Source organism: Diplotaxodon limnothrissa, linkage group LG6 (genome assembly GCF_057381915.1).
Source record: "Diplotaxodon limnothrissa isolate DT_005_m linkage group LG6, D_limnothrissa_male_GT1.1, whole genome shotgun sequence".
NCBI classification, from domain to species: Eukaryota; Metazoa; Chordata; class Actinopteri; order Cichliformes; family Cichlidae; genus Diplotaxodon; species Diplotaxodon limnothrissa.
Window position 1 is genome coordinate 11,470,255 of NC_140601.1, and position 15,590 is coordinate 11,485,844.

The 15,590-nt window shown below is 42.9% G+C and overlaps 1 protein-coding gene across 1 annotated transcript; it reads right to left on the reverse strand.

Annotated features, from left to right (window-relative positions):
• Positions 1 to 1,443: 1,443 nt before the first annotated feature.
• LOC146630168 (B-cell receptor CD22-like) lies at positions 1,444 to 10,748 on the reverse strand. The gene is made up of 10 exons (XM_085355638.1): positions 10,694 to 10,748; positions 10,100 to 10,390; positions 9,783 to 10,016; positions 9,573 to 9,677; positions 9,248 to 9,466; positions 8,195 to 8,539; positions 3,593 to 3,938; positions 3,460 to 3,499; positions 3,154 to 3,323; positions 1,444 to 1,471 (listed from the first exon to the last, which is right to left on the reverse strand). Exons 1-10 carry the CDS (start codon positions 10,746 to 10,748, stop codon positions 1,444 to 1,446), a joined length of 1,833 nt encoding a protein of 610 aa, XP_085211764.1.
• Between the last annotated feature and the right edge of the window lie 4,842 nt (positions 10,749 to 15,590).

Here is a 15,590-nt window from a genome sequence, read left to right on the forward strand (position 1 = left end):
GAAATTGGTCTTGTTTTAAATAATCCCAGTCAGGCTACACTCCTATATTTTATTAAGAAGTGTGGCCATCAAAAAAACATTGGAGCACAGGTTTAATTTAACTCAACTTTTATAAAGACAGAAGTAGACACAAAAGTGAAAAACCATGGACATTAATTGTAATGATAATGTGCATGTCAAATTACCTATATTTTCAAAAGTAGTCATATTACAAACCAAAAAAATAACATAATGTACATGATTATGGCAAATACTGAAAACACATAAGAACCTTTGGATATTATAAAACATATTATGTGTAACTATAAAAGTAGACAAGAAATCATAGGGACCCCGGCTTATTAAAACATAAAATTCATAACTGTAGCCTAAATAAAAGCAAAAGTTGAAAAAAGAATTACTTACTAATACTATATTTTATTAAAATATCCAATTAACTGGGTATATGTCATCTGACGGCAGATGTTTCATGTTGGTTGAGAATTTATTTTCGTTATCTTGCTCCAGAATGCTTCCAGCAAGTCTTGAAACTTGACAGAATTACATCTGGGAACTGGGGAAGTCATTTATGAATCTCTAAATCCTGTGTGTCCAACTCCAGTCCTCGAGAGCTACTCTCCTGTAGCTTTTAGATGCATCCCTATTCCAATACAGTTGAATCAAATGATTGGATTACCTCTTCAGCATGCCATCAAGTTTGGTAAAGGCCTGGTAACAAGCCATTCATTTGATTCAGGTGTGTCAGAACAAGGACGCGTCTAAAAGCTGCAGGACAGTAGCTCTAGGGGACTGGAGTTGGACTTTCCCCCACCTGGAAGTTGTGTTTCTATGACCTCTTATCCTGTTGTCAACTCTGCAGTCTTGGAGTAACCAGTCTCTTTCTTCTGTAGTGTCTCTGCAATGCCTAAAAGTCTACAAGAGTAACTTGCTTGCATAACATAACCATAACCTGGCAAAACATCTCTGACTTGCAAACCTGCTAGTCAACAGTTTTGATTAAAACAGTAGATGATAGTTAAAAAGGTTAAATAAGACTCCCAGTTTGATACTAAAAAGTAATAACTCCTAAAATGGCACATTTTTGGGAAACAGTTCATTATATATTCAGTGGAAAATTCCAAGACTTAACTGAGATTTTGTAATGTGTGAAAGACTAGTGCTTTTAATTACACACTATACAAAAAGCACAGGTTTTGAGGCTTCCTCTTATTTGGTGTGAGGCAGAGCCTGAGAGCGAGCGTCTCAAGATCAAGAGCTGCTCAGCCTCCCTAGTCACTTAGTTTCAATTCCTATAAGTGTATCCATTAATGCTGTCAAGAGCACCCACAACACGTAAATACTCATCAAAAAAAAGGCCAACATCTCAACAAATTCACTCAAGTCCTGTACAGCCAGATGTGTTGTTATATTTTATCTTCTTTAGGTTGATGTGTTGTAAAGTTTCTAGGTGTCCAGAGCCTGTTCATTGAGCCTGAAAGTAAGAAAACTAGTGCATTAATTAAAATACAGTGGGGCAAAAAAGTATTTAGTCAGCCACCGATTGTGCAAGTTACCCCACCTAAAATGATGACAGAGGTCAGTAATTTGCACCAGAGGTACACGTCAACTGTGAGAGACAGAATGTGAAAAAAAAATCCATGAATTCACATGGTAGGATTTGTAAAGAATTTATTCGTAAATCAGGGTGGAAAATAAGTATTTGGTCAATAACAAAAATACAACTCAATACTTTGTAACATAACCTTTGTTGGCAATAACAGAGGTCAAACGTTTACTATAGGTCTTTACCAGGTTTGCACACACAGTAGCTGGTATTTTGGCCCATTCCTCCATGCAGATCTTCTCGAGAGCAGTGATGTTTTGGGGTTGTCGCCGAGCAACACGGACTTTCAACTCCCGCCACAGATTTTCTATGGGGTTGAGGTCTGGAGACTGGCTAGGCCACTCCAGGACTTTCAAATGCTTCTTACGGAGCCACTCCTTTGTTGCCCGGGCGGTGTGTTTTGGATCATTGTCGTGTTGGAAGACCCAGCCTCGTTTCATCTTCAAAGTTCTCACTGATGGAAGGAGGTTTTGGCTCAAAATCTCACGATACATGGCCCCATTCATTCTGTCCTTAACACGGATCAGTCGTCCTGTCCCCTTGGCAGAAAAACAGCCCCATAGCATGATGTTTCCACCCCCATGCTTCACAGTAGGTATGGTGTTCTTGGGATGCAACTCAGTATTCTTCTTCCTCCAAACACGACGAGTTGAGTTTATACCAAAAAGTTCTACTTTGGTTTCATCTGACCACATGACATTCTCCCAATCCTCTGCTGTATCATCCATGTGCTCTCTGGCAAACTTCAGACGGGCCTGGACATGCACTGGCTTCAGCAGCGGAACACGTCTGGCACTGCGGGATTTGATTCCCTGCCGTTGTAGTGTGTTACTGATGGCGACCTTTGTTACTTTGGTCCCAGCTCTCTGCAGGTCATTCACCAGGTCCCCCCGTGTGGTTCTGGGATCTTTGCTCACCGTTCTCATGATCATTTTGACCCCACGGGATGAGATCTTGCGTGGAGCCCCAGATCGAGGGAGATTATCAGTGGTCTTGTATGTCTTCCATTTTCTGATGATTGCTCCCACAGTTGATTTTTTCACACCAAGCTGCTTGCCTATTGTAGATTCACTCTTCCCAGTCTGGTGCAGGTCTACAATACTTTTCCTGGTGTCCTTCGAAAGCTCTTTGGTCTTGGCCATGGCGGAGTTTGGAGTCTGACTGTTTGAGGCTGTGGACAGGTGTCTTTTATACAGATGATGAGTTCAAACAGGTGCCATTCATACAGGTAACGAGTGGGGGACAGAAAAGCTTCTTACAGAAGACGTTACAGGTCTGTGAGAGCCAGAGATTTTCCTTGTTTGAGGTGACCAAATACTTATTTTCCACCCTGATTTACAAATAAATTCTTTACAAATCCTACCATGTGAATTCATGGATTTTTTTTTCACATTCTGTCTCTCACAGTTGAAGTGTACCTCTGGTGCAAATTACTGACCTCTGTCATCATTTTAAGTGGGGGAACTTGCACAATCGGTGGCTGACTAAATACTTTTTTGCCCCACTGTAATTCAATTAAAGTGTGATTTATATCCACAGAACATACTCACTCAGGAGCAGTCTTGTTTCTCAAGTCCACAACATCATAGGGGTGATGGTCCTGCTTTTGTGGTTGAAATGGCTGAATAGTGGAGTAGAGAGTCTCTGTTTTATTCTTGGACAAGCAGATTTCACTGTAGTCAGGTTCCTCCTCTGTCAGCGGAGGTGAGAAGCTTTCATACTTGAAATCAAAGTGTAAGTGATGCAAAACAGAACAAACATTTCAAATTAAGTGGTGAAAAAGAGGAGTGGTAGGATTAAATGTGGAAAAGACTGTCCCTATACAGAAGCAAGATTATTAAATGTATTTTCTTTACCGTGAAGTTCTCCATTGTTTCATTTCCTGACCTCTGTTTTCTGGTCAGTGAAACAGATGAATATAGAAACAGGTTAGTGTGTGAACTTGAGATTGAATCTGGTTGATGTGAGAGACAAAACATTGATGTTCACCTGATCCACCAGCAGACAGTGAGAAGTACTAAAACCAGCAGAGCAGCAGAAACTCCTGCAGCTGCTGGTGTCCATGTTCCTGTGATACTTTGGACAGTGAGAGTCTTTGGAGCAGAGCTGATATCTTTGTTGGCTTTCACAGCACAGGAGTAGCTTCCTGCATCCTCCCTGCTGACTGGGTCTAGGATCAGATATTTGTTCTGGTTCTCTCTAAGGGTCAGAGGTCGACTGTTCAAGTACCAAATGTAGTTTGTGTTGTCAGTCAGAGGACAGCTGGTGCTGCAGGTCAATGTGACTCTCTGACCCTCTGTCACCACTGCAGAAGGACTCATCTTCACTCTCAGCTCTGAAAGAGAAACGTTGGTCAAAGAAATCTCTTTTATAGCAAATCTCCTCTGTGGCTTATGCATTAAATGTGAATTGTGAATAAGAACAAAATGGTAAATGAAGTGGTTCTTATATAACACTTTTCTACTCTATTTTGAGCACTCAAAGTGCTTTACACAACTTGTGCATTCACCCATTCACACTTTTTTTCTACCATTTCTCAGTGCTTCATAACTAACATCCACATATATTCATACTCTGATGGATGCATTGGAGAGCAACATGGGTTTAGCATCTTGCCCAAGGATACTTGGCATGCAGACTGGAGCAGACTAGGATTGAACCACCAACCTTCCAGTTAGTTGGTGACCTGTTACAGCCACCCTGTAACATATGATACATTACACTGTATTATTATTTTTTTTAAACTAAAATGAAAACAAAATGCAGAAGCAGTGTGTTAAAAACTAGCAACATTTTATGATTATAGTATAGTAGCAGGTAGTAGCAGTAACATGTATAATAATTGTACAGAAATAAAGCTGACTACTTCATGGATTTCCCCTATCGCGAGTTAGTGCCTGCCTTTTGCTTAGTATTTTTTGGAATAAATAGTGGCCCAGGATACAGGAGGAACAATGCAGTTTTCGTCCTGGTCGCAGAACACTGGACCAGCTCTTTATCCTCTCCAGGATACTTGAGGGTGCATGGGAGTTTGCCCAACCAGTCAACATGTGTTTTGTGGACTTGGAGAAGAATCAGAGAATCTCATCTCTGATTTTTGCAGATGATGTGGTTCTGTTGGCCTCATCGGGTGAGGGCTCCAGCTTGCACTGGAACGGTTCGCAGCCGAGTGTGAAGCAGCGGGAATGAGGATCAGCACCTCCAAATCTGAGGCCATGGTTCTCAGCCGGAAAAGGGTGGAGTGCCCACTCCGGGTCGGGGATGAGTTCCTGCCCCAAGTGGAGGAGTTCAAGTATCTCGGGGTCTTGTTCGCGAGTGATGGGAGAAGGGAGCCGGAGATCGACAGACGGATTGGGGCTGCAGCTGCAGTAATGCAGACGCTGCACCGGTCCGTCGTGGTGAAGAGGGAGCTGAGTGTAAAAGCGAAGCTCTGAATTTACCGGTCGAGCTACGTCCCTACCCTCACCTATGGCCACGAGCTGTGGGTAGTGACCGAAAGAACAAGATCGCGGATACAAGCGGCAGAAATGAGCTTCCTCCGAAGGGTGGCTGGCCTCTCCCTTAGAGATAGGGTGAGAAGTTCGGCCATCCGGGAGGGGCTCAGAGTAGAGCAGCTGCTGCTCCACATCGAAAGGAGCCAGCTGAGGTGGTTCGGGCATCTGACAAGGATGCCTCCTGGGCGCCTCCTGGGTGAGGTGTTCCAGGCATGTCCCACCGGGAGGAGGCCCCGGGGCAGACCCAGGACACGCTGGAGAGATTATATGTCTTGGCTGGCCTGGGAACGCCTTGGTATTCCCCCGGATAAGCTGGAGGAGGTGGCTGGGGAGAGGGAGGGAGGTCTGGGCCTCTTTGCTTAGGCTGCTACCCCCGCGACCCGGCCCCGGATAAAGCGGATGAAGATGGATGGATGGATAGTGGCACAGATATGCCATGTGTTGTTGTTTATCTCAGGTTACATTTGAATGAACATTATGCATAAGTTTCTATGGTCTCACATCTGTCCACTTCTAGGTGCTACCAGCTAAATCTAAGCTTAATCACTCCAACTCTCCCACACTGTCAAACTGTGCCATCACTGGTCTTGTCCAGTCACCTTCTCCAGGCCAATCAGCATTCATGCTTCATACATTAAATTTCATTGCACATCGCCTCTGTCAGTGCGCCCCAGGGCAGCTGTGGCTAAAATGTAGCTTGCTATCGCCTGTGTGTGAATGTGTGTGTGAATGGGTGAATGACTGAATGTAGTGTGAAGCGCTTTGGGGTCCTTAGGGACTAGAAAAGCGCTGGCCATGCAGGCCATTTACCATTTACCATTTACCATATCTGTCATTCTCCTTTGCAAATGCCTTTGCATAACCCACCCCCCCTGCATCTCTAACACTCAAGCACCCAAGCTCCATTCGAGCCACCTTCTTCACCTCTACAATCAGAGTCTAGGCTCTGATACAGACTGAGCAGCATTATTCTGAAAATTTTCACAATTTGTACATGCAGTTTTTTGCAGGTTAGTGAACCTCTGCCCATTTTTACATGTAAGAAACTCTACATGTTCTTTTTATTTCTTATTACAGACCTGTTGCCAATGAAACTTAGCTGCAAAACTTCCTCCAATTTGCTTTACTCTTGCCCTGTCCCAACATTTTTGAGAAACATTTCTGGCATCAAATTCATAAGAAAAATATATTCTTATATGCTTGATTTGTTTTCTGTTTTATATTGTGTGATTTTTACAAATCACTGCATTCTGTTTTTATTTTGAATTAATTCAGATTTTATAATAAAGAATAATATAGCAGAAACATTTTTGCCTGGCTAAAATAGTTTCTTCTTTTTTCTTTCCTAACTGATCATACTAACATCAGAACATGCATGGGTGAAAAACATGAAGACACTATACAGGTGTCAATAGAGAATTGTATTTGTTCAGTCAGTATAAGCTTTTAATGATATAAGTTTATTTGTGATAGAATGCTGCATGATGATCTTTTCATTGCTCAGAACTGATTGTTCTTTATGAAACGTGTTCTGATATTTGTATCTGAATCTATCCACAGCGATAGTAAGAAGTTGAACAAGCAGTTCTGACCTTGTGCACACACACACACACACACACACACACACACACACACACACACACACACACACACACACACACACACACACACACACAATCACATATGCACATGCTCATGTCACTGAACGAATGTATTAATTCCTGTTGTATAAATAAAGAAAGCAGACGGTGACAGAGTGCAAGTCCGTGAGTGTCTCTTACGTGTAGGAGCGCTCTGTCACTTGTCCTCGCAAGTAAAGACAACTGCAGTGTTTGTGTTTTCTAACTCAAGTGTCTCAGCTGAAGAATTGCGGGGTGATTTTAAGAAATCCCCTGTCAACAGGAAATGCAGAGTTTCTACCTCAGGTAGTGTTTAGAAATAAAATTAAGTCAGCATTAACATAGCATAAACATTTTATGAGTGGGTGAGAAGGTGGTTAGCACTGTTGCCTCACACCTGGTTCAAATCCAGGCTTCAGTCTCTCTGCATGCTGGAGCTGTGTCTGTGTGCGCTCTCTCTGAGTACTCTATCTCACAAAGACATGGGTTTGGTCAACTGATGAAATTAAGCATAGGCATTATGTATTATGCCTTAATCAAGATATGTCAGAAGTACAATGTGTCTGTGAAGGTTCTCAGTCATCCAGGTCATCGTAGTCAAAGGAGCTTGCAAAGAAAAGCGTCTGGACTTCTTTAAGTTGCTTGAAGACGTTTCACCTCTCATCCGAGAAGCTTCTTCAGTTCTAAGGTCAAATGGTGGAGAGTCCCAGATATAAACCTAGTGGGAGTAACCCCCCACAGAGAGACAAAAGGACCCCCTGATGATCCTCTAATCGCCCGAGCCAAGGTGTGAAACTGGGTGTGGGTCCCAATCAGCCAGAGTTTCGGGTGTGTTCATTGTGAAACCTGGCCCCACCTTATCATGCGAATTCCTGAGGTCAGATGGCCCAGGATGTGAGTGGGCGTTAAGGCGTCTGGGAAGGGATCTTGCATTTACGACACCAACTCTCTGCCATCTATAATCCAGTTTTGAGATCCCTTCCCAGACGTGAGTGGGCGTTAAGGCGTCTGGGAAGGGATCTCAAAACTGGATTATAGATGGCAGAGAGTTGGTGTCGTAAATGCGAGATCCCTTCCCAGACGCCTTTGACTCAGAAGTACAATATTTTCCTTTTTTGCACTTAAAACATCACTGTAGTATGGCTAGTGCATATATAGTGCAAGATTCACAAATACACAACAGTGGCAGTAAAGATTAGATGTTTATAGTTTTACTGCTGTTTACATTCACTGCCACTACCTTGGATGGGACCTTGAAACTTGAAAATGGATATGCAGAAGAAATGAATGGCTCGAGAAATCTGATGATTGCATCATGCATTTGGTTGGATCTGTGCGATGACTTACATTACATATGTAAGACACAGTTGAATGATGGCTCTTCATATTCTTTTGTAACACAACATGTACCTATTAAGAGCTAGTAGGTTTGAAAAATATAATATTTTTACTCTTGCTTACTGACAAACCATAATTACCTGTGACAGTCAGAGTAACTCCAGGAAAATCAAACTGTTTCACTTCTTCATTTTCTGTTGTGATGGTGAACCTGTATTCTGCTGAGTCATCTCTCTTCAGCTTCTTTAATCTGAGGATGTGTTGGTTCTTCATGCTGTCATCATACTCCACATGATCTGCATCCTCAGTCAGGTTCCTCCTGATGTCCTCCTCAGCATTTCTCTTGACTTTATACCAACATTTAGACTGTATCTGCTGGTAGTCAGGATGTGAGTATTTACTGGAGATGTTGACTGAAGATCCTTCCAGAGCACAGATTCTGCTGTGGACATAATTCAAACTCCAGCAGGAATCATCATTAACACCTGAAATATCGATAAGACACAGATATTTTAACTGAATTTGTCAAATCAGTTTATTTATATTATATATTTAAACATAACAGATGTTGTGGGTCGGCTAACAACTGACAACAAAGTACAACGCAACAACTAAAAAGTACTTTAAATTACTGTAATAATTAGTGATAAAAATACAAAATCAACTAAATAATTTATAAGAATAAAATAATAACATTAAAAATATATAAATCAGGAAAAGAAATATATTCAGGAAAATGAGAGACTGAGTTACTCTTGGCTGAGACTGAAAAAGCTGAGCAGAAGTCAGGAGATGAATACTGTTAGTATCATAGATGAGCAGATCTGAAGAGGGAGATGAGTCCAGAGTTTTGGATCTGCAGCTGAGAATTGTGATGTGATCACCAACATTTACAAAATAATTTATCACTCATTAATGATCAAGAAACTGACCTAGTTTCAGTCATTGTGGAAATGTACAGTTTATGAGGTTGGGGAAAACTGCAGTGAGCTGAGACTCAAGAAGTCACTTAGATGAATGACGAAACGTTTCTCCTACTGAAAATGCTATGTCCAGATGAACAGAATGAACCGTTTTGGATTTACTAGTGTGATGACTAATAGACTTAGTATTAATTGCAAGAAGGGGTGATAATATTTTGAGAAACAAAAGCTTTAGTTCTTTGAAAGTTGAGAGACAGTAAGTTTACTCACAGACGTCAGCAGAGCGCACATCCTCAAGACCTTTTACAGCACAAGACAAACTGTCTGGATGAGAGATGGAAAACTGAATTTGTTTTCCCTCCTGCACTGTAGGCTTTCTGGTCTCATACCACACAAAGGAAATCAGAGGGTCAGTGAGAAAACAGCTGCTGTTACAGGTCATTCTGATGTGACCTCTGTGTTCAGCAGGAGTCCTCTGGACATGAATTTCTGTTGGGAGATGATGAACACATTTTCCACCAGTTCATCTCTGTCATGTCAAATAAATTAAGAAATAAAAATGAAGTTTCAAAGTGCAGTTTGTCCAGAACTTCACCTCTGGGATATGTGATGGAGCAGGACTCGTCCACTGATGTCTGCTGAGAAGAACACATTCTCCCTTTAGCATAGGTCACACTGAAGCAGGTCTCTGTGATGGAACCTGAGAAAAACCAACAACTTTCCGTAAATTCATTAGAGTCTGAAGAGTAAAGTGTTTGTGTTTAACATCTCATAACATGATGAGGAGGTGTCCATCATGACTCACCCACAGAGACTTCAGGGGCTCTGAGATCCTCGTAGCCTTTGACAGCACAGGAGTATGTGACTGCTTCCTCACTGCTGAGCAGCTCTTGGTACCAGGGAGACCAGTCCTCATAGAGAAACTCTCTGTTCTTGTACCAGATGTAGGCTGCAGGCTTTTCAGTCAGAGGACAGCTGCTGCTGCACATCAGTGTTACTGTCTGTCCCTCTGTGGCAGGAATCACCTTTACCTGCAGCTCTGAGAGGTCACATGACCAACATGAATACACTGATCATTCATAAAATCATTCATTTGTGATGCATTTGTAAAAAGAACTGTACCTGTAACTTGGAGATGAATTCCACTTTGTTGGCACTTTGATCTGTCAGCAGTTTTAATGCAGCAGTAAAAATTTGCATCTCTCTCTGTCAGATTATTGATTGTTAGAGTGAAATTACTCTCTGCTGACATGCTGTACTTTACATGTGTTTCCTCTACTGAGAACATTATCTTGGAGACAGTATCGTGTCCAGTGTACCAGCCATTTCTTGCAGTGGGATGTTGATGTGAGCAGGGCAGATTCACTGATGAACCTTTCAAGGCACAGATGCTGTTTTGTTTTCCCTGAACACCTTTAACACAACATGTGATTAGAAAACATGGTGAACATTTATGCTAACTTTCTTTTCTGTGCTAATCTGTGATGACAGCATGTTACTGTAAAGGATCACAATCTGGTGCTTTGATACACTTGACAGTTCAGAACTTCAAAACAAGAAAAAATCATGTTAACAGTAAATCTCTTAAGTGAGTTTTTTTTAGGAAATTCACTTTAATTTAACTTCTGAGAAAAACTTGTAACTTTCTGCATCTTTTTCTAGATTCCAGAAACATCATCACAGTCATCATGAGGAGGAGAAACAAATTATTCCTACCTGACAGACACAGAATGAAACCCAGAAACAAACATCCAGCTTCTGCCAACAACATGGCTGCTGTAGATTTTCTCTTCTAATCAAAAAGTTGATTATGTGAATATAATTTAGTCCTTGCTATGACTTCTGTTAATATCAAAATTTATAAAATATCAGAAATGTGAATAAATGTTCAAATTCATGAGCTGTCTAAGAGGAAAACCTGAATACAGAGCTGATTTCAGCGTGTCTGCAGGACAAACACGTTTTAACACGACCAAAGTCACTTCCTCCTTTATGATAATTTTTTTTTCACAACAGAGCCCTCTAGTGAAGAATGCATGTTTGCAGCAGCTATTGGACTCTTACTTTTGAATTTATAGTGGGTTTTTTTTGTGTATTGTCACACTTCTTGTCTTTGTTATTTTTAAAATTTACAAAGCATCCCAATTAAATATGCTACATGACCACATTTCATTACATTTTCATCAAAAAACCCAAAGTTGTTACTATTGGCAGAGTAACAACAATGGTGCGGCATTAATGGTTATTGTGGTGCAGAAAAAGAAACTTACCAGAACCACTAACAGGCGTGATATTTTTATTTTTCAAAATATCATTTCATTTCATTCATCTGTAAATATACTTCAGTAAATGAGCAGTAAAGGTAGTCTATTGCTATATATAATAAATACATGTGTGTTTTTATATATTACTAGTATACTCACCTTTGTAAAGTCTAAATTAAAAAAAATCAGAACAATAAGATTTACTGATAAAGATGCAGTGACTGGCCTATATTAGTATACAGAAATAGAAAAAAGAAGAAAAACGATTACATTTTTTTTTTATAACACATCAAATGTCTTCACTGGGTCTATACTTCATCCATGTTTGGACGAGAGAGAGAGAGAGAGAGAGAGAGAGGGGGGGGGGGGTATTATATGAATGGTAGCAGTGTGAGCCTCTAAAAGCTGTGTGTACTGTTCAGTAATATTTGTACCCTCTTTTACTCTGTTTTATTCATATTTTGTGGGAACCAAAATTTTCATTCATTTTATCTCAAATATCTTTAGCGTTTCTCTGAATTTCAATTTTCTATCACTGCTAAGATGGAGCTGTTTTCAGGTCGTGATTAGGCAGGAATCACCTTTACCTTCAGCTCTGAGAGGATATGCATTCATCGGTGTGATAATCATAAAATAATCACTGTTTGCAAGCATCATACTGAAACAATGAGTTTAACTCTCCTGTCCCAGCAGTGTTCTTGGTTGTTTCTATACTTGTTGCAGTAGTAAATGTTTGCATCACTTTCTCTCACATCCTTGATCACCTGTGTGGGGAAGCCCTCAGACACGCCCACGACCCTGGTTTCGTCTGTAGAGAACATACTTGTTGCCCTGCTTGTGCATAGTGTACCATTTTCAGTTGGACTTTGCTTTATCTGACCTTTTAATCCATAGATGTTTTAGATGTTTTTTGTGTGTCCAGTCATCCCTTTACCAGAAACTTTCATTAGCAGACATCAAAGTTTTTAAATGAAACAAAGAAGTGAACCTTAAAGAACATGTATGCTTTCCTGCTTACATGTTCTAAAAGCATGGCTCTCCTCAACCTTCTCCTCATCCTTCAACTTTATTCAGAAACATTGATGGTACAGCTGTTTTTGTATGCCTAATCACTGTCATGACAACAAGGTAGGTTGTTGTTTTGTAGGTGATGACAGATGGCGTTAAGTTATTATATAAAAATGTCCTTCCTTCTTTAGAAGGAATTCATCTTAGTAAAAGAAGAAGAGGACATAGCGTGACAAGAAAGGAACCTTGGTACTGTATGAGGAGGACAGCAGTGGGACAGAGAGGGTGAGGCTGCTGGAGGACATGTATCAGAACAGTAAAACAGAGGTGAGGTGTGTGGTTGGGGTGAGAGATGGATTCAAACACAGACACACACACTGTAAGACTTGGCCCTAATGTCTCCTCAAATCGCACACTGAGCACTGGCTCCCCACCGGGCTGTGTGCTGAGCCCCCTCCTGTATTTTCTCTACACCCACCACTGCAGTTCGACCCACAACAACAAACTCATCATCAAGTTTGCTGACGACACCACAGTAGTCAGACTCATCTCAAAGGCAGAGGAGGCAGACTACAGAGAGGAAGTCCTGAAGCTGGCAGCATGGCAGTGAACACTAAGAAATCCAAAGAGGTCATTGTTGACTTCAGGAGGCACAGCACTGACATACCCACCCCCCCCCCCCCCCCCTTTACATCCACGGGGACTGTGTGGAGAGGGTCCACTCCTTCTGGTTCCTTGGTGTCCTCATCTCTGCTGACATCTCCTGGACAGATAACATCTCAGTGGTCATCAAGAAGGCCCAACGTTCGTCGGGGGGTTCCCCAGGAGCATCTTCCTTGGGTGGCTCAACCCGGGGTAGCGGTCATGGCCTATTAGGGGCTCTGTTGGCTCTTAGGTGACGGTTTCCTCGTGGCTGCGTGCAGCATGGCTAGGGGAGGGTCTGTGCTGACGGACATGGGTTACTGACCTGGTAGCCTGGCTGCCCCTGGGTGGGTCTGGGACGGGCGTGAGGTTCTGGGGGCGCTCCGTCTCTGGGCTGGGGCCCTGGCTGGGCCTCGGGGGCTTGGGTCCTGGTTGGTATGTTGCTGGGGTTGTGGGCGGGTGGGTGTATGGGGGCCCGGCCCTGGCGCAGGGTGCTGCCAGTGCATCGAGCCACCTGGGGGGCTCTTCAACTGGTGGGGGGGTGTTACACCTTGCAGGAGCTCTCCTCTCTTCAGGAACTCACTCTGCAGGAGGGGGAGATATAGGAGAGGTGGAGGAAGATCTCAGCCTGGGCGTCTATTGTCTTGTGTAGTCTGGAAGATGAGTGGATGATGGGGTGGGTGCAGTTTTCTCTGTGGTGGGGTCAGGTGGGCTGTCCCGGGCTCTGTGGGGCTGGGCGGCGCTGCTGTTCTGGGCCCCGGTCCGGATGGGCCTGGGTCCCCTTTCCCTGGCGGGTTGCGGAGTATGGAGGTGCCTACTGGGTTCAGCGGGGGAGCTGGCCCCAGGGAGGGGTCACTTGCCCCTCCCTTCCTTCCCTCCCCATCTCCAGCTGCCTCCCTCTTCCCGTTCCACCACAACCACCCACACATGCAGGTCCTTGGGGTAAAGGTGTGTCACCAGGGTGCAGGGGAGGCATCCCCCCCTCTGTCCCCTTCTGGCTTCTTGTGCCTTAATTTTATCTCACAACTTAGACATTCACATTACTCACACTCTCATAACACATACATATAGGATCTTGGGGGTGGGCACGCTACACGGACTCCAAAAGACCATCAGGGTGTACACCTCACCCCTGGCGTCGTTGCCCACCTCTCAATTTTAAATACAGACACTGAGGGCTATCAGGAGGGACTATGCGCTTACCTGCTGCTCTCTCTGTTGGTCTTCCTTGGTCTCTTGTGTTCTGGGGGCCTCTGGATGTCTGGAGTCTTGATCTCCTCCATACCTGCTTCATGCCGTGGAGGACGGGGCTGTGGCCCCCCCACACCCTCTAGCAGATCATTACATGAAGGAACCTTTTAAAAACAAACGTGTTCATGCTCACAGGTGTACACACGGGTGCTCACACACACAAACGACACCCTTTTTGGCTCCTACCTCAAAGCACACTGTGCGCTGTCGATATTACGTGCTGCACAATAATGTTTAATATTTAATATTTACTGTTATATTCCCATATATCATCGTGATGTTGTTTATTGTATTGCTCTCGTTTTCTTCTGCTTGTTTTCTTTTTTCTTTCTCAACAGGCGATCCAGGTGATTGATATATGCATTTTTTTTTTGTGTGTCTGCTTATTTAGTTGGTTTTTGGGTTTTTTTTGCCCTTTATCCCAGTCCCTCTTCTCCGCAGTTTTTTCCCCCTCTTCCTTTCTCCCTTTTCTTTTCCTCATTAAAGTCTGTCCCGTAACTAGCAAGTGAAAATTAAAAAAAATAATAAAATAAACAATAAAAGGTGAATCAAATAGACCATTACGGCAAGGCTGGGATGGTCAACTTGGTAAAGTAAATCCGTTGGGCATCTTTCCTCGCCTTTAGACAATAATTCTTTTTTTTTTTTTTTTTTTTTTTTTTTTTTTTTTTTTAAATGACATCAGAAACAGCAGTATGCGACATTACGTGATGGCAGAGCTTCAGTTCATCCTTTGTCATTTTTTTTTTTTTTTTTTTTTCTCTAATAAATAGGACAGGGGGAATGAATGAGAGAAAGAGGGGGAGAGAAAGAAAGAAAACCAAAGGGGAGAAGAGACGGTGAGAAGGGGGGGGAAGAGAGAGAAAAAAAAAAAGAACTCCTGGGTCACCTGTATGGAGAAAAAAAAAAACAAACAAAAAAAACAAACAGAGGAGACAGCAAACAACAAAGAGCAACATAATAATAGAGAAAACAAAGCACCATCACAATAAACTAGCTAGTCATAGATATCAATATTTACTAAATAATAAACGATATTGTGCAGCACGCAAGATAGACAGCGCACAGTGTGCTTTGAGGCAGCAGCCAAGAAAGCTTTAGTCCGCGTCTGTGAATACCCATGTGTGCATACCTGTGTGGATCAGCATGCTTGCATTCCAAAGGTTTCTCCATGTAATGATCTGCTAGGGAGTGTGGGGGGGCCACAGCCCCGTCCTCCAGGGTGTGAAGCAGGTATGGAGGAGATCAAAACTCCAGACATCCAGAGGCCCCCAGAACACAAGAGACCATGGAAGACCAACAGAGGGGCAGCCGCGCCACTGTTCCAGTAAGAGCTGAGGAGAGTCCCAGATGAGGGCTCGCCCAGCAGCCGCGGAGCAGAAGTCAGGGGGAGTTGCAGTGACGCGCCCGTGAGCTCCGCCGGCCCCCAGCTGTGCCTGAGTGACCGA